The sequence below is a fragment of the Scardinius erythrophthalmus genome, assembly GCF_964197995.2.
Source record: "Scardinius erythrophthalmus genome assembly, chromosome: 9".
NCBI lineage: Eukaryota > Metazoa > Chordata > Actinopteri > Cypriniformes > Leuciscidae > Scardinius > Scardinius erythrophthalmus.
This window is the reverse complement of record NC_138229.1, coordinates 2,113,071-2,137,327: the sequence shown is the minus strand read 5'-3', so window position 1 is coordinate 2,137,327 and position 24,257 is coordinate 2,113,071. Positions and strand designations below refer to the sequence as shown.

At 45.3% G+C, this 24,257-nt stretch overlaps 1 protein-coding gene across 1 annotated transcript in view; it reads left to right on the top strand.

Annotated features, from left to right (window-relative positions):
• Positions 1-7,802: 7,802 nt before the first annotated feature.
• The window catches only part of LOC308696688 (protein unc-13 homolog A), a gene marked incomplete at both ends in the record, with an annotated part of 91,595 nt that continues 75,140 nt past the window's right edge, over positions 7,803-24,257 (top strand). The window contains 2 exons of the mRNA XM_081375584.1: positions 7,803-7,824; positions 23,473-23,502. Of these exons, the coding sequence (XP_081231710.1) occupies positions 7,803-7,824; positions 23,473-23,502 (52 nt within the window). The remainder of the gene's footprint in view (positions 7,825-23,472; positions 23,503-24,257) is intronic.

Sequence of the window (24,257 nt, the reverse complement as noted above, 5' to 3'; positions counted from 1 at the left end):
CTTCAAATGAGTTTTGACTAGTAGAAATAGTAATTAAAAATGTCTCTAATTGATTTTTTACTAGGCATAATTCTAGATATCTCAAATTACAATTTTACTAGTGATAATTAAATTAGAGATATCTCTAATTACCTTTGTGTAGGCTATTATGGCCATAGGCTATGTTTAAAAAAAATTGTATTGAACTTATAAACAACATTACAAAAACAAAACCAGGCATCAAAAGCTAAACAAGCAAAAAAGAAGTAAAAAAAACCCTTTCAATATGTGTGACTCGTTAATTGAAGATATCTATGACGTCATTAAGCTACAGATATCTTCAATGGAGTTTTGACTATTGTCATAAAGTATGTAGAGATATCTTGAATCAGATTTCTTACCAGTGCAATTACAAATTTAATTATTTAAATGAGTCAATAGTCAATTTAATCATAGTCAAATGGGAATTATGACTCGTCAAAATACAATTGTAACAATCAAAAATATATTTATATATTCAAGAAGTTGCTCAAGGCGCATTCATCACTGACCGCTTATAACAGGCAATCTCAATGTGGTGTAGGCTATGTAGTGTGAGATGTGTTAATATGTAGGCTATGTGTAATCTTTTACTCTTATGTAAAGCACTTGGTCAACCTCGGTTGTTTTTAGCAGTGCTATAAATAAACGAAAGAAAGAAAGAAAGAAAGAAAGAAAGAAAGAAAGAAAGAAAGAAAGAAAGAAAGAAAGAAAGAAAGAAAGAAAGAAAGAAAGAAAGAAAGAAAGAAAGAAAGAAAGAAAGAAAGAAAGAAAGAAAGAAAGAAAAGTCAAAACGTAGTTCTCTTACGAGAGTCCTCTCGTACTGCGTTTTATTCAAAACGCTACGGGAAAAGTCTCTTTTCACGAAACACTGAAGCAAAAAATTATCCTTTAATTTTCATATATGTAAAACGCGTTGCGGCAGCAGCAGACAGCTATGGCGAGACGGCTTGCTCGCTCATTGGCTGCTCTGCGGCAACTGCTTAAGCCAATCGAGCGAGGCCTGGGATGACATCAGGCCAATGAGGGCGCTTCGCGCCCTCCTCGCCACTTCCCGCCGAAACGGGCGTGGCTTACCTCTATAAAAGGAGCTCGAGAAGGCTGACTCACTTGATTTTAATCTCTTCAGCGAAGCGCACGCATCGCTGGATCACGGAAGCAGCGTCGTTGAGGCAAGCACATCAGCGGGACGAGCCCTCGAAGCCGCTGGCCAACGCCGCCTTCTACAGCCGTACCTGCTGCGCTTTCCGACGCCTATATCCTTTTCATACTATTGCTTTTCTGTGTGTGTGTGTGTGTGTTCTTCGCAACACTCACCCCTAAGAGAGCTGCGTCTTTTTCAAGATGCCTTCCTGCGGCTCGTGCCGAGCCCCACTCACCGAGGGAGACAAGCACGTCATCTGTGTTTCCTGCCTGGGTGAGGACCATGCAGCGCTCGCGCTCGCTGACGGCGGATGCCCTCACTGCGAGCTTTTGCCGATGGTGACTCTGAGGACTCGCCTGGCATCCTTTTCCAAGCCTGCATTCACCGCCGCGATGCCGCGCCGTAAAAAGCGCCGCTCGCAGCGGGTCCCGGAACCCGCTCCAGCCCGACCCAGCTCGCCGGTTCGCCCGCCAGCTTCACCGGCCTCTCTCGAATCACTTCCTGATGCTCAGCGCCCGCAGTCTGCCGCCGCTTCATCAGAGGAAGTCGGTTCAGAGGCCGCGTCGGGGGAGAAGGATTCCTGCTCTCTGCTAGCTTCAGGCAGCGAGGATTGGGCGAGCTTTGAGGATCTCGCGCCCCCTGCCCGCAAGCCCTCAACGAGAGCCAACATTGAGACGGAGCTCATGCGGGTACTCGCACTGGCCGCGGCGAGCCTCGGCCTCGAGTGGTCTGCACCGGAGCCCCCCTCTCGAACCCGGCTGGATGGTAGTTTCCTCCCTGGTGAGCGCACTTCTCCGGAATCTAAGCCCGCTCCTTTTCTTCCTGAGTTACACGAAGAAGTTGCGAAGGCTTGGAACGCGCCCTACTCTGCGCGGACGCGCTCATCTGTGTCACCCGCGTTTTCCTCTCTGGATAATGCCGGTGACCGAGGCTACCTCTCTCTTCGGCCGGTGGAAAAGGCGATAGCGACCCACCTTTGCCCGCCCTCTGCTGGACGGCGGACTAAACCGGTGTTGCCTTCCAAAGCCTGCCGCATGACGTCGACGCTGCTCGCGCGAATCTTCTCCGCCGCTGGGCAGGCCGCGTCATCGCTACACACCATGGCTACGCTGCAGATTTACCAGGGTGATCTCCTCCGTAAGCTGGACGAGATGGGACCTGACGCTATCTGCATCGCGGATCTAAGGAGCGCTTCAGATCTCACGCTCCGAGCTACTAAAGCCGCCGCACAAGCCATGGGACGGTGTATGGCTTCCGCCACTGTCGCTGAGAGGCACTTATGGCTGACGCTCACGGAGATGGCCGATTCCGAGCGCACTGCGTTTCTCGATGCCCCGCTGTCTTCCACCGGCCTTTTTGGTTCTTCTCTCTCCGAGTTCGTGGAGAGATTTACCGAGGCCCAGAAAGCGTCTCAAGCCTTCAAGCACTTCCTACCGAAGCGCTCCGGTTCTGCAGCGGTTCGTGACAAACGGACCCCGCGGAGCTCTCAGCCTCAGCCCCCGCCTTCGGCCGCCTCTTCACAGCAGCCACAACAGCGCAGCTCGAGGCCCCGCTCTCGGTCCAGCGCCCGGCGCCCCTCTTCGCGCGGGCCGCGATCGAGGGTTGTGGTAAAACCAGAAGTGCCGAAGAAGTCCTAGCAAGCCTGGGAAAGCGCAGGTGTGTGAGTCCCGTTGCGGCCGGCCTCCCACCCAAGCGCCCCGCTGTTTCAGTCCCAAGGTTTGCGACTGTTCCAGTGTTTTCTGCAGAGAGCAAGCCTGCACTGCCGCCCGCTTGCCTGCACGCAAAAGCCGTTCTCACGGCTACCCAGATAAATCTCGAAAAGAGTGTGTTTTCTGGTGTCCCGGCCACGGCCGATGGTGCTATAAATGTAGTCTCGATGCCCACTCCTCAGTGCCCATCACTACACATAAGCACAGCCCTACACGTAGTGCTCGCGCACATAAAATCGACTCAGGTCGGTTGCGCTTCCAGCATAGTGAGAGTGCCCACTTCCCAGTGCCCACGAACACTATGTCTAACACATCACAGGCTCTCTGTCAGGCTCTCTGTAAAAACGAGAACTGTGAGCGCGCGCTCTGCTCAGGCAGACGCCGCGCCCAAAGCAGTAAATGTGCCCGCTCCCAGCCCACATCTACTCGCTCACATGGGTCCTATGAGACTTTCTCAGTCCTCCCTCACTCAGCCAAGCACTGTAGTAAGGTCGAGGACGAGCGTCTCGCCCGCTGTATTAAGCGTGCGCCCCGCCTCAAATGCCACAGGCATAACGCCTATGTTTGTATCCCCCGAAGCACCTCTGTCGCACGGCGATCAGAGCGCGCTCCGTATCCAGCCCCTAGCCAGCCATGCAGAAGCATGGGCAGCGCTCCCAGGGGTTTCGGACTGGGTGCTAGGCATTATAAAGAGAGGCTTCTCGCTACAGTTTTGTCGACGCCCTCCCCGCTTCATAGCGCGCGTCGAAACTACGGTCTCGTTGGAAGTAGCTCACCTACTTCGAGCCGAAATATCAAAACTGATAAGCAAAGGGGCGATAGAGCGCGTTCCCCCAGCTCTAAGCGAAGGAGGGCTATACAGCAGATACTTTCTAGTCCCCAAAAAGGACGGCGGTATCAGACCCATACTGGATCTAAGACGGTTGAACAGAGTGTTGGTGAAACGCAGTTTCAAAATGCTCACAACCAGCAAAATTCTCGCGCATGTTCGCCGAGAAGACTGGTTCATGTCAATAGATCTGAAGGACACGTATTTTCAAATACAAATAGCGTCACACCACAGGCGATACTTGAGATTCGCCTTCGAGGGTCAGACATACCAGTATACAGTCCTGCCATTCGGCTTGTCCCTAGCACCCCGTACATTTACGAAATGCATGGACGCAGCGCTCGCTCCTCTCAGACTCAGAGGCATGCGAGTGCTGAACTATTTGGACGACTGGTTGATCCTAGCTCAATCACGATCACAGCTCGTGGAGCACAGAACCATTTTACTCGATCACCTCGAGAATCTTGGTATCACAGTCAACTGGACAAAGAGTTCATTGAACCCCAGTCAATCGATTTTGTTCCTGGGCGTCGTTCTGGACTCACAGTCTATGACAGCGCGGCTGTCACCACAGCGCGTGTTGATCATTCAGCGCGCGGCGAGGTCTTTCCGCCGCGGCGCTGTCACCCCGCTCAGGAAGTTTCAAAAGATGCTGGGTCTCATGGCTTCAGCATCGTCAGTTCTCCGGCTGGGCTTGCTCCGCATGCGCCCGCTGCAGTTCTGGTTGAAAACGCGGGTACCGCGCGGAGCGTGGGCGTCCGGTCGATTACGCCTCAAGGTCGATCAGAGCTGTGTTTCAGCCCTGGTGCCTTGGACGGCGGACGACTGGTACCAATCAGGTGTAAGCCTGGGGACTTCCTCGAGAGTGAGGATGGTGTCGACAGACGCATCCACCTCGGGATGGGGGGCTCTGCTCGAGGGCAGACCGTTCTTCGGCCTGTGGTCGGAACGAGAAAAGCTCCTACACATAAACTGCCTAGAAATGCTGGCAGTGCACAACGCGATGACGCGTTTTTGTCCCCGCATCAAGGACGAACACGTCATAGTCCGTTCGGACAACATGGCTGTGGTGTCCTACATAAATCGCCAGGGCGGTCTGAAATCCATATCCCTGTACAGGCTGGCGAAACGCCTCCTACTATGGGCTCAGCACAACTTACGCTCGCTGAGAGCAGTGCATGTACCTGGGCTTCAGAATGTGGGCCCAGACAGACTGTCCAGGAACAATGTTCCCCCGGGCGAATGGTCTCTACACCCACAAACAGTCCGGCTGTTGTGGGAGAGATTCGGCAGAGCGGAGGTGGACCTTTTCGCATCCCGCGAAAACGCGCACTGCCCCGCGTTCTTTTCAAAGACCGACAGCGCGCTGTCCCGAAGGTGGCCGCGCTGCCCGTTATACGCTTTTCCCCCCGTCTCCCTCCTGCCACAGGTGCTGGAACGGGTCAGGGAAACGAAATACCCAGTCCTGCTTGTAGCTCCGTTCTGGGAGAACCAAACATGGTTCCCAGTTCTGATGCAGTTGGCAGATATCGCTCCATGGCCGCTGCCGTTGAGGAGAGATCTCCTCTCGCAGGCCGGGGGCTCGATTTGGCACCCACACCCGGAACTGTGGTCCCTTCATGTGTGGGTGCTCAACGGATACCCGTTGGTCTCACAGAGGGAGTCGTGAATACCATCACTCAGGCTAGAGCACCGTCGACACGGCGGCTTTATGCTTCGAAGTGGTCGGTTTTCTCCGGCTGGTGTGCAGCTCGGAGCATTTCACCCCTCGAATGTGAGGTAACGGAGGTTCTCTCCTTCCTACAAGAGCTGTTGGATAAGGGCAGATCCCCTTCCACGCTCAAAGTGTATGTGGCGGCTATTTCAGCGTTCTCTGGTTCAACGCTGGGTCAGTCGCTGGGAAGGAATGATTTAGTCATCCGCTTCCTCAGGGGAGCTAGGAGACTGAATCCACCCAGACCTCCTTCAGTTCCTTTGTGGGACCTTTCTACGGTCCTAGCGGCCATGAAAGGTGCCCCTTTCGAGCCTATCCAGTCTATTAGCCTCAAACATTTGTCTTTCAAAACAGTGTTTTTGATGGCTCTCGCTTCAGTGAAGCGCATAGGCGACCTGCACGCGCTCTCTGTGAGCCCGGCGTGCTTGGAGTTTGGTCCTAATGACTCTAAAGTCATACTCAAACCTAAGCATGGCTATGTGCCGAAATCCCTCAACACGCCTTTTCGGGCTCAGGTTATATCCCTGGCTGCCCTGCCGGCATCGAGTGAGGAAGGGGACTCGAGTTTTCTTTGCCCTGTTAGGGCTTTAAGAGCTTATATGTCCCGCTCTGCTGTCTTCAGACAGACAGAGCAACTCTTTGTCTCGTTCAGCGGACGTTCTAAAGGAATGGCTGTTTCGAAACAAAGTCTATCCAGATGGATAGTTGACGCCATAGCGCTGGCTTATACTGCCAAGGGCATTCCATGCCCGTTGGGAGTCAGAGCGCATTCTACGAGAAGCGTTGCTTCTTCGTGGGCTTGGTCCAGCGGGATTTCCCTACAGGATATATGTACGGCGGCAGGTTGGGCCTCGCCGTCTACATTTATCAGGTTTTATAACCTAGAGGTTCCCGCCTTGCAGGCTAAGCTTTTGTCGGTGTAATCTGTTCAGCCGTCTAATCAGACCGCTGAAACTCATGCGCTATGCGCTACCGACTATCTTGGGCAGAACTGTGTAAGACCCACACTTTCCACATTAGTTCAGGTTCCCTACCCTGTCTATGTGATGATTATACTTGCGTCTGTGGACATGTTTTTCTACGACGCTAAAATATAGGGATTTAAGGCTCTCACCCTTATTCCCTGACTCTGTGTGAGTCAATCTGGTGATTATGCACTGTATGCCTGAAAAAGCTTCCGGTGATCAGTGTTTTTTTATCCCAGCACGCACGGCGTTTTGCAAGGGGTTCCCGTAGCGTTTTGAATAAAACGCAGTACGAGAGGACTCTCGTAAGAGAACGTACTCGGTTACTAACGTAACCTCGGTTCTCTCTAGAAGAGGGAACGAGTACTGCGTTCTCTGCCGTGCGTACGGTTCACTCTGGTTCGCTTCGGCGATCAAAATCAAGTGAGTCAGCCTTCTCGAGCTCCTTTTATAGAGGTAAGCCACGCCCGTTTCGGCGGGAAGTGGCGAGGAGGGCGCGAAGCGCCCTCATTGGCCTGATGTCATCCCAGGCCTCGCTCGATTGGCTTAAGCAGTTGCCGCAGAGCAGCCAATGAGCGAGCAAGCCGTCTCGCCATAGCTGTCTGCTGCTGCCGCAACGCGTTTTACATATATGAAAATTAAAGGATAATTTTTTGCTTCAGTGTTTCGTGAAAAGAGACTTTTCCCGTAGCGTTTTGAATAAAACGCAGTACTCGTTCCCTCTTCTAGAGAGAACCGAGGTTACGTTAGTAACCGAGTACGTTTTATATGCTAAAACGGCTTGCCATAGTTATCTGCGTAAAATAAACCTCTGGTTTGTGAGACATTGAGAATGCATGTAGTCCGAACATTAATAAACACATATCCTGCATTTTACATTTATCCATTTAGCAGATGCTTTTATCCAAAACGATTTTTTTTTTTTTGTCAATTATCCTTTATATAATGTAGACGCCTCCCATATATCTGGCATAAACATCCGGATTCCATCATAATATTTATTGCATGATAAAACTTGAATGCCTCTGTTCTGCGATTTCTGTTATGTAATCTCAGCACGTAGGCGCAGCTCCGCATGCGGATTGTGTGGGAGTCCCGCGTATTTTTTTTTTTTTTTTTTTTTTACATTGTGCCGTGATGATGATGCTCGGTCTGCTTCTCATCAGCGTGACGTCACGCTGGTGCGCGCGAGCTGTCCGCGCGGCGCTGGTGCTGAAGCAAGATGGCAGTGCGCTAAACGCCCGATAAACTGAGAGGAAAAGTGCTTCACATCAACATTTTCTGTTAGTTAGTCTGTTTATTTATGCGATTGTTTTAGAAAAAGCTGTAGTCATGGCTGTGTGTTGAGGGAAACCGGCTGAATCAAATCACAGCACGTAAACGGACTGTCCCGTTCCGGCGGAGGTCGACGCGACGCGGCGCGATGTCTCTGCTGTGCGTCGGGGGTGAGTGGAGGCTTATATTTGCCCTTTGTTGGGACAGAATGTTCTCTGCCAAATTAATCATATCATCATAATGAGTGCCTTACAAAAAGTGCCATATTACAGTATCAGAAGATTGAATCATCAGCATATTCATGGGACTTCTTCACAGGATGGCATGGTATTTGCATAGTACTTTTTGCTTTACATAAATAAGTACCGTGGCATTTTGATTGCTTAGTACATGTAAATACATGGTATCCTTCATTAAAAAGTACTGTTGTAGTACCATTAGACAATATCAGGGTATTTAATTCAAAGGATAGTCCATGAATACCATGGTACTACTATGGTGCATGTCCAATTGTGGTACAGTAAAGCATAGTGATGGCATACCACATTTTTTGGACATGCACCATAATAGTACAATGGCATTAATCCCGTGAATAACCATGTAAAGATATGGTGCATGTCCAAAAAATGTGGTGTGCCGTCACTGTGTTTTTGTACCACATTTTTTGGACATGCACCATATCTTTAAACATCATGAATGTCCAAAAAATGGACTGTTTTATAAGGGATTTTTACCATGGTACACATAAAAATAAAAAAGCTTTGCCATGCAGTTTTTCATTTGTGTTTGGCTTCTTTTTAGTGTTTATAGTTTTTCCCCTCTGAAGATTCATTCGCCTGTTAATCAACCAGTGAATATTAGAATTCACAGACTATGTTAAAACGTTGCAGTATGTTAAGGATGTGATATGTTGAAATGTGTTAGTTTGCTCATATTGCTCAGTGCACTGTGGGAAATCTCTAGAGCGGTGTGTGAAATGAGCTCGTGAGGGAATCCTGTGCGTGTGTGTGTGTGGGTGGGTGTGTGAGCTTGATGAAATGACATTTCTGGTGAAGATCATTCTGGTCACGCTCTAACCGGTGGAATCTTTCAGGGCGTCACGTTTCTTCAGCTTCGCCCACATTAGCCATGTAGATCATAAATGCAGATTGATTGACAGGTCAGTTATGATCGGAACAGTGCAGGTTTGATAGTCAGTGCCTCAAAACAACAATCATAGACATCGTTGTGTGTACATGCTCTGAGAGCAATATGTGTTCTGTACTGCATATTAGTCATAGAGACTGTTATGCATCAAATGCACTTTAAAAAACAAAAAATTGTAATTCAGCGAGGCTGATTTAGCTCCGATGCAATGACACGTGTGGACGGCTCGTTCTTATTCTGTGCCGCACCAGTATATAACACACACTATAGCTGCTCTCTCACCAGTAGTGCTGGTCATCATTGTGAGCATCTGCCAAGATCATGCCTGGATCATATTTCATCCTAAAAATCAAAGAAACTTAATATATATTTAATATATATTATATTATTCATTCATATTCTTTTTGCATTATGATATTGAGATGAGATGTTTTGCGTTACACTAATGGGAATAGGAATATATATATATACCAGATCATATGTTATCCCAAAATCAATTAAACTTAATATATATATTTAATATATATTATATTATACATTAGTATTATTTTTGCATTATGATATTGAGATGAGAAGTTTTGCATTACACTAATGGGATATATATATATATATATATATATATATATATATATATATATATATATATATATATATATATATATATATGTACTGGATCATATGTTATTCCAAAATCAAAGAAACTTAATATATATTTAATATATATTATACATTAGTATTCTTTTTGCATTATGATAATGAGATGAGATATTTTGCATTACACTAATGGGAATAGGAATATATATATATATACCAGATCATATGTTATCCAAAAATCAATTAAACTTAATATATATATATTTAATATATATTATATTATACATTAGTATTCTTTTTGCATTATGATATTGAGATGGGAAGTTTTGCATTACACTAATGGGAATAGGAATATATATATATATATATATATATATATATATATATATATATATATATATATATATATATATATATATGTATGTATATATACTGTATATATATGTACTGGATCATATGTTATTCCAAAATCAAAGAAACTTAATATATATTTAATATATATTATACATTAGTATTCTTTTTGCATTATGATAATGAGATGAGATGTTTTGCATTACACTAATGGGAATAGGAATATATATTCCCTCGTCTGGGAATTCTGTCTCGATCCACTCTCTGGTTCCCTGCAGTAAATCAGGAGCTTTGATTTAGAGGTGTTCCCTGAGTAAAGGCACAGCGACGGCTTGGGAAAAGGGTCATGGGTTTATTGCTCTGTGAGATGAATGAAACTCTTATTCTTGATGTGCTGTTCATCATGACAGAGGTGTTGGATCAATGTTCATTACAGGAGAGAGAGTGGAGCATGACTGAATCAAGCTCTTCACTTAAGATAGCAGAAAGACATGTGTTGCGGATCCCTCATAACCTTTAACAGTTTGTGTAATGAATTCTGAACACGTCTTAAATTAATGCATTACATAATGCCTCAACTTTTCCTGCTGTTGTGTGATATAACTCGTATGGTGTTGGCTGGTGTTGTCATCCCTCTACGGATGCTGAATGTAGGAGTGTTTCACACTTATGTAATATTGAAAACGCTTTAGCAGTCGGCATGGGCGGATAACATCCCACCTCCGGTTTTCAGTCAAACGTCTCAGGAAAAAGCAAAGTCTTCACAGTTAGTAATGTATTTCCATGTTTGTCAGGAGTTTTACTGCTCACAAATAATGTCCAAATGCTTTTTTTTTTAGATACTTGGCCATAATGAAAGAAAAATCTTTATTTTCTCAGTTGTTTCTGAGAGAGAAACAAGAAACTGTGGAGAGAGCAAATGGAGATTTTTCCCTGAAAAATGTTCGACCCTGTAATCTCACATTTGTTTCAGAAGACTCAATAATTTCTCAAACTGTGTTCAGATTAGCCAAGATCTCAACATCGGCATTCAAAAGTCGGAAATCTCAATGTGAACTCAAACATTTCTCATCATATTCTCAAATTATTTTGTGTGGCAGTCCATATTAATTTTAAAGCTCTATCCTCTTATTGTGTGAAAAAAAAGTCTTCACAGTTAGTAATGTGTTTTGATGTTTATGAGGAGTTTTATTGTAAATAAATGATGTCCAAATGCTTTTTAAAATACTTGGCCCTTATGATTTAAGGAGTTAAGGGGTCAAACACAAAGAAGGCATGTAACAAAGAAACATTAAGATAATTTCAGGCAAAATGGCTGAAAAATCATGAATACAATCACTAGTAAATTGATTTAAGGGTTTATCACTTTCAACCAATAGGTGGCGCTTTGACCAAACTGATGTGATGTGGTCAGAGTAAGTTGACAATGCAAGGTTTGGTGTCAATATGCCAAAACATTGCAGAGATTCAGTCGTTTTGGCATCATGCCATCAAATTTGTATATGCGGTATACGAAATGTTTGTTTATCGACATGAAATACATAAAACATTTTCCTGGCATTGTCTGACAAGAAATTTGACCAACTATGGCAAAATTGGTATCTTTGTTCTCAGCATGACCCAAGGAAACTATTAAGAACTATTAAGGAAACTATTAAGAACTATTAAACTATTTTTACAATATTATTACACCAAAGTTATTACAATAAGCAAAAACATATTGAAAATTTCATAACTTTCGACCACAAGGTGGCACTGTCTCAACTTTTTGAGTACCTTTAGGGCATGGTGCCAAAGACACATACCAAGTTTTGTAACGATACACCAATGTACAAAATTCAAATTGGCCGACACCCAAGATGGCTGATATGAGAAAACCGTTCAGAGGGTAGATGCAAAAAGAGCTATTTTTCATATCTCCTGACCACTAGGTGTCACTGTGCTGAAACTGTACAGGTAACCTCAGGTCATTGTTGTTGTAGCACGCACCAAGTTTGGTCAGAATACACTAAAGCGATGCAGAGATAATGCCTCACGTTCATTTTGGCGTGCTCTTCGTCAAATTCGTTCACGTCACGTGTTATTCGAGAGCGGTTCGATGAATCCACATTAATTCTTTATCTCTTTGTCGGCATGATCTGAAGATGATCTGGTAACATTTTTGTGAAAATTCTAGGAGCAGTTTGAAAGAGAAGATTTTTTCGGAAAATTAAAAATGGAAAAATTCAATTGAATTTCATTGAATCGTCTTATGATTATTTTTTGTTTCAAGCCCTTACGGTTCAACTTTGGACATTTGGTGGCGCTAGAGCGATTGAGATAGAGACTCCAAATTTGCTATGGTAACAATTCAGACTATCCTCTATCAGTGTGCCAAATTTCACAACTTTCCCACAAGCGGTTCTATGGGCTACCATAGACTTCCAGAGCGGAATAAGAAGTAGAAGAACACCAACACTTACAATAATGAGAAAGTCACAAATCTCAATATGAACTCAAACGTTTCTCATCAAATACTTCATTATTTGCGCTGCTGTCCATATTGATTCTACAGCTCTAAACTCTTACTTTATGACATTTGTGACTCGTTTGTGTTTTAGGAAAAGCTTCTGAATCAATGTTGATTTAAAGGAAGCAACTCTGGAGACATAATGGAGTTCTCAGACTCAGTTATAAAGGAGAAACAATAACCTTGTGTGTAAAACCCATTCAAGAGGCCCATTAGATTTTAGAGTGAGTGTTTTGATTTCACACACATTATTTCTCAATGTGTTCAGCCGAACCTCATTATATGAGAACATTTTCAAGCGTTCTTGTGTTTAAAATGCACTCACACACACACACACACACACACACACAAGATCAACTTTACTTGATCTTAGTGCTGCGTTCGATACTATAGATCACACAATACTCTTAGATCGGCTACAAAACTATACCGGTGTTCAAGGACAAGCATTAAGCTGGTTCAGATCATACCTATCTGACCGCTACCATTTTGTCTATTTAAACGGAGAAAAATCGATCATCACTCCAGTAAACTATGGAGTGCCGCAAGGATCTGTGTTAGGCCCTCTATTATTCTCAATATATATGCTGCCTCTTGGAAATATTATAAGGAAACATGGAATTAGTTTCCATTGTTATGCTGATGACACTCAACTATATATTTCATCACGGCCGGATGAAAACGCTAAATTATCCAAATTGACAGAGTGTGTTAAAGATATAAAAGATTGGATGACGCACAATTTTCTTTTATTAAATCCAGATAAGACAGAGGTAATACTTATCGGTTCAAAAAACCGCCCACAAAACCTCCTTCAATACAACTTTAACATAGTAGGGTGTCCTGTTACTTTATCCTCTACAGTAAAAGACCTGGGTGTTATATTAGATTGTAACTTGTCTTTTGAAAATCATATTTCATATGTTACAAAAACAGCCTTTTTTCACCTTAGAAATATTGCTAAATTACGTAACATGCTATCTGTTTCTGATGCAGAAAAGCTAGTTCATGCATTCATGACCTCGAGACTAGATTTGTCATGACAGAAGACTGGAAACAATTGCAGGTGAACAATATTTATTTGGAACTCAAACACAGAATAAGACAATTCAGGAATGAAAGTTCCTCTCAGGGTGCGGTCGCGATCTCGCGTGCAGCAATCAGCTCCGGACGGTCCACACAGGGGGAAACGCTCAGACTCGGACACACAGGGACTTCGATGGTCAGGTGCTCGGTGCTGAGTGCTGGTGCTCGGTGATCGGTGCTCGGGTGCGGTGAAACAACAGGGATCCACTGAAGACACGACAACCCGGAAGACGACACGAACAAACACGCAGGAACAGCAAACAACGGATGGACACTGGAATGGAGAGATGAGTGAGTATAAATAGGGAACGGTAATGTGAAACAGCTGAGGTGGGGAATGGGATGATTGCGAACAGCTGGAGCACTGAACAAACACGTGAGCGGGACAACGCCCACTCCCGCAAACTCACAGACATGTAAACAACAATGACACGAGACGCAGAGGAAACAATGAATTCACAACCGTGACAGTACCCCCTCTCCTAGGAATGCCTCACGGCATTCCCAGAACTCCTTACCTGTCGATTGTAATCATCGATAAGGGAGTGATCCAGGATGTCACGAGCAGGAACCCAACTTCTCTCCTCCGGACCGTAACCTTCCCAATCCACCAAGTACTGAAATCCGCGTCCCCTCCGCCTGGAATCCAGGATACGACGAACCGAATAGGATGGTTCCCCATCTACGAGTCGCGGCGGGGGGGGAACCGGGGCTGGCGGATTAATGCGTGCAAAAAAGACGGGCTTAATTTTGGACACATGGAAAACGGGATGAATCCTCCTGTACACTGGAGGAAGATTAAGGCGGACTGTCACTGGACTAATGATCTTAGTGACAGAAAACGGGCCAATGAATTTGGGTGCCAGTTTATTGGAAACGGAGCGGAGCGGAATGTCCTTAGTAGAAAGCCACACTTTGGAACCGACGACGTATACGGGAGGCCTTGACCGGTGGCGATCGGCCTTGGCCTTGGTGCGTTCCCGCACTTGGAGGAGAGTCTCTCGGGCCCTCGTCCAAGTACGGTGACACCTCTGGATGAAGGCGTGGGCGGAGGAGACCGCGACTTCGGACTCAGTACTAGGAAAAACAGGTGGTTGGTACCCTACACTACACTTAAACGGAGATAGGCCCGTGGATGACACTGGTAACGTATTGTGGGCGTACTCCACCATGGAAAGTTGTTGGCTCCAGGAGGAGGGATTCTTGGAGACCAAACATCGTAATGATCTTTCCAAATCTTGGTTGGCTCTCTCAGTTTGGCCATTGCTCTGGGGATGAAACCCAGAGGACAGACTGACCGTCGCCCCCAGTAATTTACAAAACTCTCGCCAAAATCTGGACACAAACTGGGGTCCCCTGTCAGAGACCACGTCTGTCGGGAGGCCATGTAACCGAAAGACGTGATCAACGACTGCCACCGCTGTCTCCTTGGCTGAAGGTAATTTGGGCAAGGGAATAAAGTGGGCTGCCTTCGAGAATCGGTCCACCACGGTCAAAACTACCGTGTTACCCTGGGAGGGTGGGAGGGCGGTGATAAAATCTAGAGCGATGTGGGACCAAGGTCTCGAAGGCACCGACAGCGGTTGAAGTAACCCAGCTGGGGGTCGATTGGACGACTTACCAGTGGCACAACTAGAGCAAGCCAAAACAAAATTGTGAACATCACGAGCCATCAGGGGCCACCAGAATCGCTGCTTAACTAGAAATATGGTACGACTCACCCCTGGATGGCAAGCTAGACTGGAACTATGACCCCACTGGACGACGTCTGATCGTAATTCCTCCGGTACAAATAAGCGGTTAGGTGGGCACCGGATCGGAGGCGTTACCCCTTCTAAGGCCCTCTTGACCTTCGATTCGACCTCCCATGTGAGCGAAGAGATAATCAGGTTCTCAGGAAAAATGCGCTCAGGAGTAGCTTCGTGTTCGGGACGATCAAAAATACGCGACAAAGAATCGGGTTTGACGTTTTTGGAACCCGGACGATAGGAAAGTGTAAAATCGAAACGACCGAAAAAAAGTGCCCACCGAGCCTGCCTGGAGTTCAATCTTTTAGCGGTTCTAATGTACTCCAAATTCTTGTGATCAGTCCAGACTGTAAAGGGTACCCCTGAACCCTCTAACCAGTGACGCCATTCCTCCAAAGCTAACTTGACTGCCAACAACTCCCGGTTACCAATGTCATAATTACGTTCGGCAGGAGATAATCGATGTGACAAAAACGCGCAGGGATGCATTCTGTCGTCTGAAGGTGAACGTTGTGAAAGCACTGCACCTACCCCCACCTCCGACGCATCGACCTCTACCACAAACTGACGTGAAGCATCAGGGGCTATGAGAATAGGAGCAGAAACAAAGCGGCTCTTGAGTTTGGCAAACGCAGCCTCAGCTGCGTCTGACCACCTGAACGCAGTTTTGGGAGAGGTCAAGGCAGTCAGAGGTGCGGCTAGTTGGCTGAAATTGCGAATAAAACGCCGATAGAAGTTGGCGAATCCCAGAAACCGCTGCAGGGCCTTGCGGGAATCTGGGATTGGCCACTCTACCACAGCCTTAACCTTGTCAGGGTCCATAAGCATACCTTCAGACGACACGATGTGTCCCAGGAAAGGAACTGACTGTGCATGGAAAACGCATTTCTCCGCCTTGACAAAAAGCCCATTCTCTAGCAACCTTTGAAGCACTAGTCGTACGTGTTGCACATGTTCCTGGAGAGACGAAGAAAAAATCAATATGTCATCCAGGTAAACATATATGAATTGATCGATCATGTCTCGCAACACATCATTGACTAATGCCTGGAAGACTGCGGGACTATTGGAAAGCCCAAAAGGCATAACCAAATATTCAAAATGCCCCCTAGGGGTGTTAAAAGCAGTCTTCCATTCGTCCCCCTCCCTGATGCGGACCAAATGATAAGCATTACGCAAGTCCAATTTAGTGAAGAGAGACGCTCCCTGCAACCTCTCGAAGGCTGAAGACATCAACGGCAAAGGATAAGTATTCTTTACCGTGATGTTATTCAGTCCTCGGTAATCAATGCAAGGTCGCAGAGAACCGTCCTTCTTCCCCACAAAAAAGAACCCCGCCCCCGCTGGAGAAGAGGAAGGGCGGATGAACCCGGTTGCTAGAGAATCAGAAATATATTTCTCCATAACCTCTCTCTCAGGAACTGAAAGTGAATAAATCTTGCCCTTAGGCGGAGACTTACCTGGCAATAAATCTATAGCACAGTCATAGGGACGATGCGGAGGGAGAGAAGCAGCTCTAGACTTACTGAACACTTCACTCAGGTCACGGTACTCCTCGGGCACGTTTGATAAATCCACCGCTTCCTCCTGTAACACAGGGACAGAAACAACAGAACAAGCAGACACAAGACACGAATTGTGACACTCAGTGCTCCAAGCTGAGATGGTCCGTCTTTTCCAGTCGATACGGGGGTTGTGTAAACTGAGCCATGGGTGTCCTAAAACTATGGGTGTGAGTTGAGAGTCCGTAATGTAAAATGATATAGTTTCAGCATGATTTCCAGAAGTGATGAGTGTGAGTTTCTCGGTGACCAAGGAGATAGTGGGTAAAGTCTGTCCGTTCAATGCGTTGACTGTGATCTTCTGGGAAAGTGTACGAAGTGGAATCTGTAATTGTAGTGCAAACTGATGATCCAAAAAGTTACCTTCTGCCCCAGAGTCAATGAGTGCAGTGCAGTGGTGATCCAGAGTTGACCATCTCAGTCTTACCGGGAAGATGGTGGAAGTGGATGAGGTCTTACCTGCGGAGATCCCACCCGATAGTAGCCTCAAACTTACTATCGGGCTGGGCCTTTTACTGGACAACTGTAGGCATAATGTCTGTTGCCACCACAATAGAGACAGAGGCCCTGGGATCTCCGCCTTTCTTTCTCCTCCCGGGAAAGCCGAGCTCGCCCCACCTGCATGGGCTCGGGATCGTGGGAGCCGAACGTGTCCAGGCCGCTGGACCGCTGGTTCTCACTCCGACTCTGAACTGGGTTGGTGGGTGTTCTCCGCCCAATCCTGGACAGACGGGCGTCCACTCTCAGGGCCAGGTCGATGAGTCCATTAAGCGTTGAAGGAAGGTCCAGGGCGTAGATCTCCCTCTGGACACGTTCGGCCAGCCCATGCAGGAAATGGTCCCACTGCGCCTCCTCGTTCCAGCGACACCCGGCCGCCAGGGTCTTAAACTCGATGGAATAGTCAGATACCGATCGGTCTCCTTGGCGTAGGTCAGTCAAGACCCTGGCAGCCTCCTTCCCCTCGGCGGCTCGGTCGAAGACACGTCTCATCTCCGCCGAGAGGGCTTGGAACGAGGAGCAGCACTGGTCTTGATTCTCCCACACTGCAGTTCCCCAAAGCGCCGCTCTCCCAGTCAGTAGCGTCAAAACGAAGGCTACTTTCGCCTCCTCCTTTTCAAAAGTTCTGGGCTGTAATGAGAAATGCATACTGCAACGTGTCAGAAATGGACGGCAGAAATTCGGCTCACCAGAGTATAATTCAGGCGTGGGCAGTCTGGGTTCCGACTGGGAGAGAGGCACAGGTGGTGTGGGAGGAACTGCAAGTGCAGCTGGAGGTGCAGGCGCAGTGGGGGGTTGTAGCTGATGAAATCGCTGGGTGAGCTCGGACACCTGTGTGACCAGAGTCTGGATAGCGCGTCCTGTCTCCCCCTGGCTGCGATCCTGGGCATCCATCCGGCCGATGCATACTCGAATGAAATCCTCCAGTGAAGCAGATGAATCACCCGCTGCTCCCATCGTTTGGTCCATCCGTTCTGTCATGACAGAAGACTGGAAACAATTGCAGGTGAACAATATTTATTTGGAACTCAAACACAGAATAAGACAATTCAGGAATGAAAGTTCCTCTCAGGGTGCGGTCGCGATCTCGCGTGCAGCAATCAGCTCCGGACGGTCCACACAGGGGGAAACGCTCAGACTCGGACACACAGGGACTTCGATGGTCAGGTGCTCGGTGCTGAGTGCTGGTGCTCGGTGATCGGTGCTCGGGTGCGGTGAAACAACAGGGATCCACTGAAGACACGACAACCCGGAAGACGACACGAACAAACACGCAGGAACAGCAAACAACGGATGGACACTGGAATGGAGAGATGAGTGAGTATAAATAGGGAACGGTAATGTGAAACAGCTGAGGTGGGGAATGGGATGATTGCGAACAGCTGGAGCACTGAACAAACACGTGAGCGGGACAACGCCCACTCCCGCAAACTCACAGACATGTAAACAACAATGACACGAGACGCAGAGGAAACAATGAATTCACAACCGTGACAAGATTACTGTAATGCTTTATTAGCTGGTTGTCCTGCATCCTCAATAAACAAGCTACAGTTAGTCCAAAATGCCGCCGCTAGAGTTCTTACTAGATCAAGAAAGTTTGACCATATAACACCAATTTTATCATCACTACATTGGTTACCTATAAAGTTCCGTATTAATTACAAGGTATTGCTACTGACTTATAAAGCCCTAAACGGCTTAGCTCCAGTTTATTTAACGGATCTTCTATCGCCCTATAATCCATCGCGCTCTTTAAGATCACTAAATTCGAGGCTTCTGGTCATACCTAGGATATCCAGATCCACCAAAGGAGGGAGAGCATTTTCACATTTAGCACCAAAACTCTGGAATAGCCTTCCTGATACTGTTCGTTGCTCAGATTCGCTCTCCCAGTTTAAAACTAGATTAAAGACGCATCTCTTCAGCCAGGCATTCATATAATATTTTAATCTTACAGTTAAATCCGGTCTCTACTTCATAAACGCCAGAGGAGAACTGGCCCCCGACTGAGCCTGGGTTCTCCCAAGGTTTTTTTTTCTCCATTAGGTCACCTAATGGAGTTTTTCGGTTCCTTGCCACTGTTGCCTTTGGCTTGCTCAGTTGGGGATACTTAATTTGATTAATTGATTCAACAGTGCTATTGATCTGCATTACCAAACGTGGATGTTTTACACCAGAAACATACACTGATGTACTATTTTATTTAATACTGTGAAGCTGCTTTGATACAATCTGTATTGTGAAAAGCGCTATATAAATAAAGTTGACTTGACTTGACTTGACACACACTTATACACTAGATGTGTTCATCAAACAGCAGCGCTGCATCTGTGAATAGTTTTCAACTTCTTTGCTTCATTTTCTTCCTCACAGTCAGCTGGTTGTTTTCCTCTCGACTGTCGAATAAATGGGGCCTGGGAGTCATTGATTACGATGTGTTGTTTGTGGGCAACAGATCCAACTCTGAATTATTTATATTGGCAGTGATTTATGATTTTGAGCTATTATTAAGCACTAGTTTCCGGGGTTCTGGGATCCAGCGTCCTCTTCATTGATCTGGCCTCTGTATTGATATATTACTCTGGTCTGTTTTAACTGCACTCACTGAAACACCATATGATGGATCTGCACACCTCCCTTTAATTCAGTCTGAGGTGGAGCTGCACGGCTAAGATTTCTTTCAGTTTATCCCAGTCCTTCATCAGTTCTTCTTCAGTTCTTCAGTCTTTGCTCGTATGCTGCTCTGCCTAAATGGGCAGATCATATTTCTGTCGACTGTGCAGATATAAAGAAGCTGAATCAGACTAGAGGATCTATTTTTATATTCATCTGGGGATATCTATCTATCTATCTATCTATCTATCTATCTATCCATCCATCCATCCATCCATCCATCCATCCATCCATCCATCCATCCATCCATCCATCCATCCATCCATCCATCCATCCATCCATCCATCCATCCATCCATCCATCCATCCATCCATCCATCCATCCATCCATCCATCTAGCACTCTTTCTTAGAGTATATGAATGAATGTGTGTATTTGTAACTGTGAAAACTCTTTTTGTTTCTGAGGGATGAAATGAAAGGAAATGTGGAAAAGAGAGTCTGATAAATGACATTATCTGCTGATGATCTAATAGGACAGAAAGAAGCATCCGGATTCATCAGAGACACTGGAAGCCCTGCGGAGGAAAACCCTGAAAAGAGACACGATGCCTCAGAACCCAAGAAACAAACATCAAACGAGTCTGATAAAAGCATTCAGTGTTTTACACTGAGGAATTTGCTGATGGTTGAAGTTGAATTGAAGTCTCTTTTCTTTTCCTGCTGGAAAGACCAGCATTTATTGTGTTTGGATGATGATTCTTGTGTCCCAAGGCTCAAATGTTGGTCCAATCCTTACTCCATGCTACTGAACGGCTTCCTTAATATTTTATATCAGTCTTATGGACTTTTCTAGTGCTGTTTTGTTCTTGACAGCCTCTGGTCACTGAATGCATTTATTGTTTGAAAAATCTCCTTTTGTGTTTTTTCAGAAGAAAGGAAGTCACACAGGTTTGGAATATTCCAACTATTCCCTGTTGACTTTCTTTCTTTTCTCCTCATGCTCTGACGTTTCGTTGTCTGTGTTTTCCTTTCATTGAGTGTTGAACTGACTGAATAGTCTCCTAACTCCTGCATTACGTTAAAGCTGCTCTAAGCGATGCTGGGTGATGTCACTTCGTGTTGACGCTCAAAGTATTGTCAAACAAAACAGAGGCTAGCTCGACCCTCCCTCCTCATCCCGACCCCACCCTCCTCATCCCGACCCCTCCCCCGCCCTTCCGTGCTTCCTGAAACAGTCATGAACCATTTAGAAAAACCAAACTGGGTTTACCCGCCTGTCCAGCAGAAACAGAGACACCTGAATGTCGGATCGGAAGCCCTTCTGCCGGTGGAGTTCTCGCCGCCTTTTGAACGCTTTTCCGATGTACGATTGAACGCGATTGAACGCGATTCCTCTCAAAAATGATATAAAAACTTGGATTTAGATTTATCGGCCAATATATCGTTATCAGCTTTCAAATATAAAGAATTATTGGTTATTGTTATAGGCCAAAATGTTCATATCGGTGCATCTCTGTGTCCTAATTAGTTTCAATACAATTGACAAAATAAATATATAAATAAAAATCAGTTAAAAACTACAAAGAAGTTACAAAAAAATCTGTATTCTAAAACTGTATTCAACTATTTTTTAAATATTTGTTTTTCACACCATGAATATTATAAACAGCATTTTTTTATTTTACTGTTTTTTACATTTTTGCACAGTTCTTACCTGAAGTTCAAACAGTAGAGCATGGTGCTAAAAAAACAGCAAGATTATGTGTTCGATTCCCTCAAAACTCACATGCGTGAACTGATTAATATTTACACTGTATTACAACTTCAGCGCAGCGTATATCCTTCGACTAAAAGTGTCAAATGCATCATTGGGAATTTAAATCCCCTCAGTTGGTAGTTGAGAAACTAACATAACAGAAATCTATATTATTTTTTTTATTGTGGGTTGGTGCACCTGCCTTTAAACCATGAAATTTGCGGGTCAAATTGACCCATTAATCACAATTGTGATAGAAATTTCGTACAAATCCCACAACACTTTGCAGGCATGTTCATGACCCTAAATGAGAAATAGTTACACAATTTCAAGAAAACCCAGCAAGCAATTTTGCGTTTAAAAGACGTCTAATAGCCGTCCAAACACAGCCTAGGCAAGGCAAAATGTAATAGTCTAAACCAGAGCCCAAGAATAGACTAGTCATCAATTAGATAAAGAAATGAGTGACGACATGAAACCAAACACCTTGTAATCACCGTTTACTTTGCTTACATGATGGAATATCATATATCTCGCAAGTTATTTTGGCTAAAGCGACATGTAACCAAATTCAAGGTTATTTTGACTAGAAGTGTGTTACCCAGAGCTGGTCTATATGGGGTCTTTAGTTAACCGAGGCGACTGGCAAACCTCTTAGTTTAATCAGTGTTTCTGTGTGCTGTGGGTCAGATTGACCCGGAACATAATATATTGATCAGTGTCACAACATCTGCTCGATCTTCATCCTTATCTGATGCCATATCTCGCTCTCTTGAGTAACTACAGTGACATTAGACGGATGCCGGCGCGCTCCTCTAGGCTCTAATCTGTTCAAATGGTTTTATTGGCCGGAATCAGAATCACTGCAGCACAGACACCGCAACAGCACTATAGGAATGATTACCCAGAATGCAACTCACTTTAGATAAGAGTGAAGATGAAAACCACACAAAGAGTTTATAGAGGACCAGCAGTGTGTGTGTCTCTCCCTATGTGTGTGTGTGTGTGTGTGTGTGTGTGTGTGTGTGTGTGTGTGTCTCTGTGTGTGTCTGTATCTCTGTGTGTCTTTGTGTGTGTGTCTCTCTCTCTGTGTGTGTGTGTGTGTGTGTGTGTGTGTGTGTGTGTGTGTGTGTGTGTGTGTGTGTGTGTCTGTCTGTATTTCTGTGTGTGTGTGTGTGTGTGTGTCTGTATGTCTGTGTGTGTATCTGTGTGTGTCTCTCTTCGTGTGTGTGTGTGTGTGTGTGTGTGTGTGTGTGTGTGTGTGTGTGTCTCTCTCTGTGTGTGTGTGTGTGTGTGTGTGTGTGTGTGTGTGTGTGTGTGTGTGTGTGTGTGTGTCTGTATCTCTGTGTCTCTGTGTCTTTGTGTGTGTCTCTCTCCATGTGTGTGTGTGTGTGTGTGTGTGTGTGTGTGTATCTGTGTGTGTCTCTCTCCGTGTGTGTGTGTGTGTGTGTGTGTGTGTGTGTGTGTGTGTGTGTGTGTGTGTGTGTGTGTGTGTGTGTGTGTGTGTGTGTGTGGAGTCCGGCTGACTCATGGCTTTAAAACACACTCTCTTCCTGTTTTAATGGGCGTTCTGCGGGCGAGGAGAAGATGAGCTTTGGGTGGGTTGGATGAGGGTACGGAGTGGGTTTGAATATTAATGTTCCTCTGCATTGCATGCCATGTGCTACAGCGGGCATCAATAATGCAGACACACACGTCATCACTGTGCAGAGAGACTTCTGCTAATCTATAACACACGACCTCGTCTTCTTCTGAATATACACATCTATGAATAGTTTTACTCTCACAGCGGGAAGTTTCTCTGTTAAACACACAGTTTTGAACATACAAACACCAAAATCTAGTTTCATTGTGTTCGAGATGAACTCTGTCTTTCTTCTCATTTCGTTCTGTTTTATTTGCTCATTATTTGTCTGATGCTAACCGTTACTCCTCTGTTTGTTATCCACAGTGAAGAAGGCGAAGTATGACGGACCCCAGGGTGAGCAAACCAACATCACTCATGATTTCTCAGATGGATGGAAAGATAGATAGATAGATAGATAGATAGATAGATAGATAGATAGATGGATGGATGGATGGATGGATGGATGGATGGATGGATGGATGGATGGATGGATGGATGGATGGATGGATGGGTGGGTGGGTGGGTGGGTGGGTGGGTGGGTGGGTGGATGGATGGATGGATAGATAGATATATAGATGGATGGATGGATGGATGGATGGATGGATGGATGGATGGATGGATGGATGGATAGATAGATAGATAGATAGATAGATGGATGGATGGATGGATGGATGGATGGATGGATGGATGGATAGATATAGATGGATGGATGGATGGATGGATGGATGGATGGATAGATAGATAGATAGATAGATCGATAGATTAGATAGATAGATAGATAGATAGATAGATAGATAGATAGATAGATAGATAGATAGATAGATAGATAGATAGATAGATAGATAGATAGATAGATAGATAGATAGATCGATAGATTAGATAGATAGATAGATAGATAGATTAGATAGATAGATAGATAGATAGATAGATAGATAGATAGATAGATAGATAGATAGATAGATAGATAGATAGATAGATAGATAGATAGCATGCAACAATAACACTGAATTGTGAAAAAAGTGGGGATTAGGTTTTTTCTCAGGTGTCTTCAAAGAGGGAGGAGGACTTCAAAATAGTTATACCATAATCCATATAAATGTTCTGGTTTA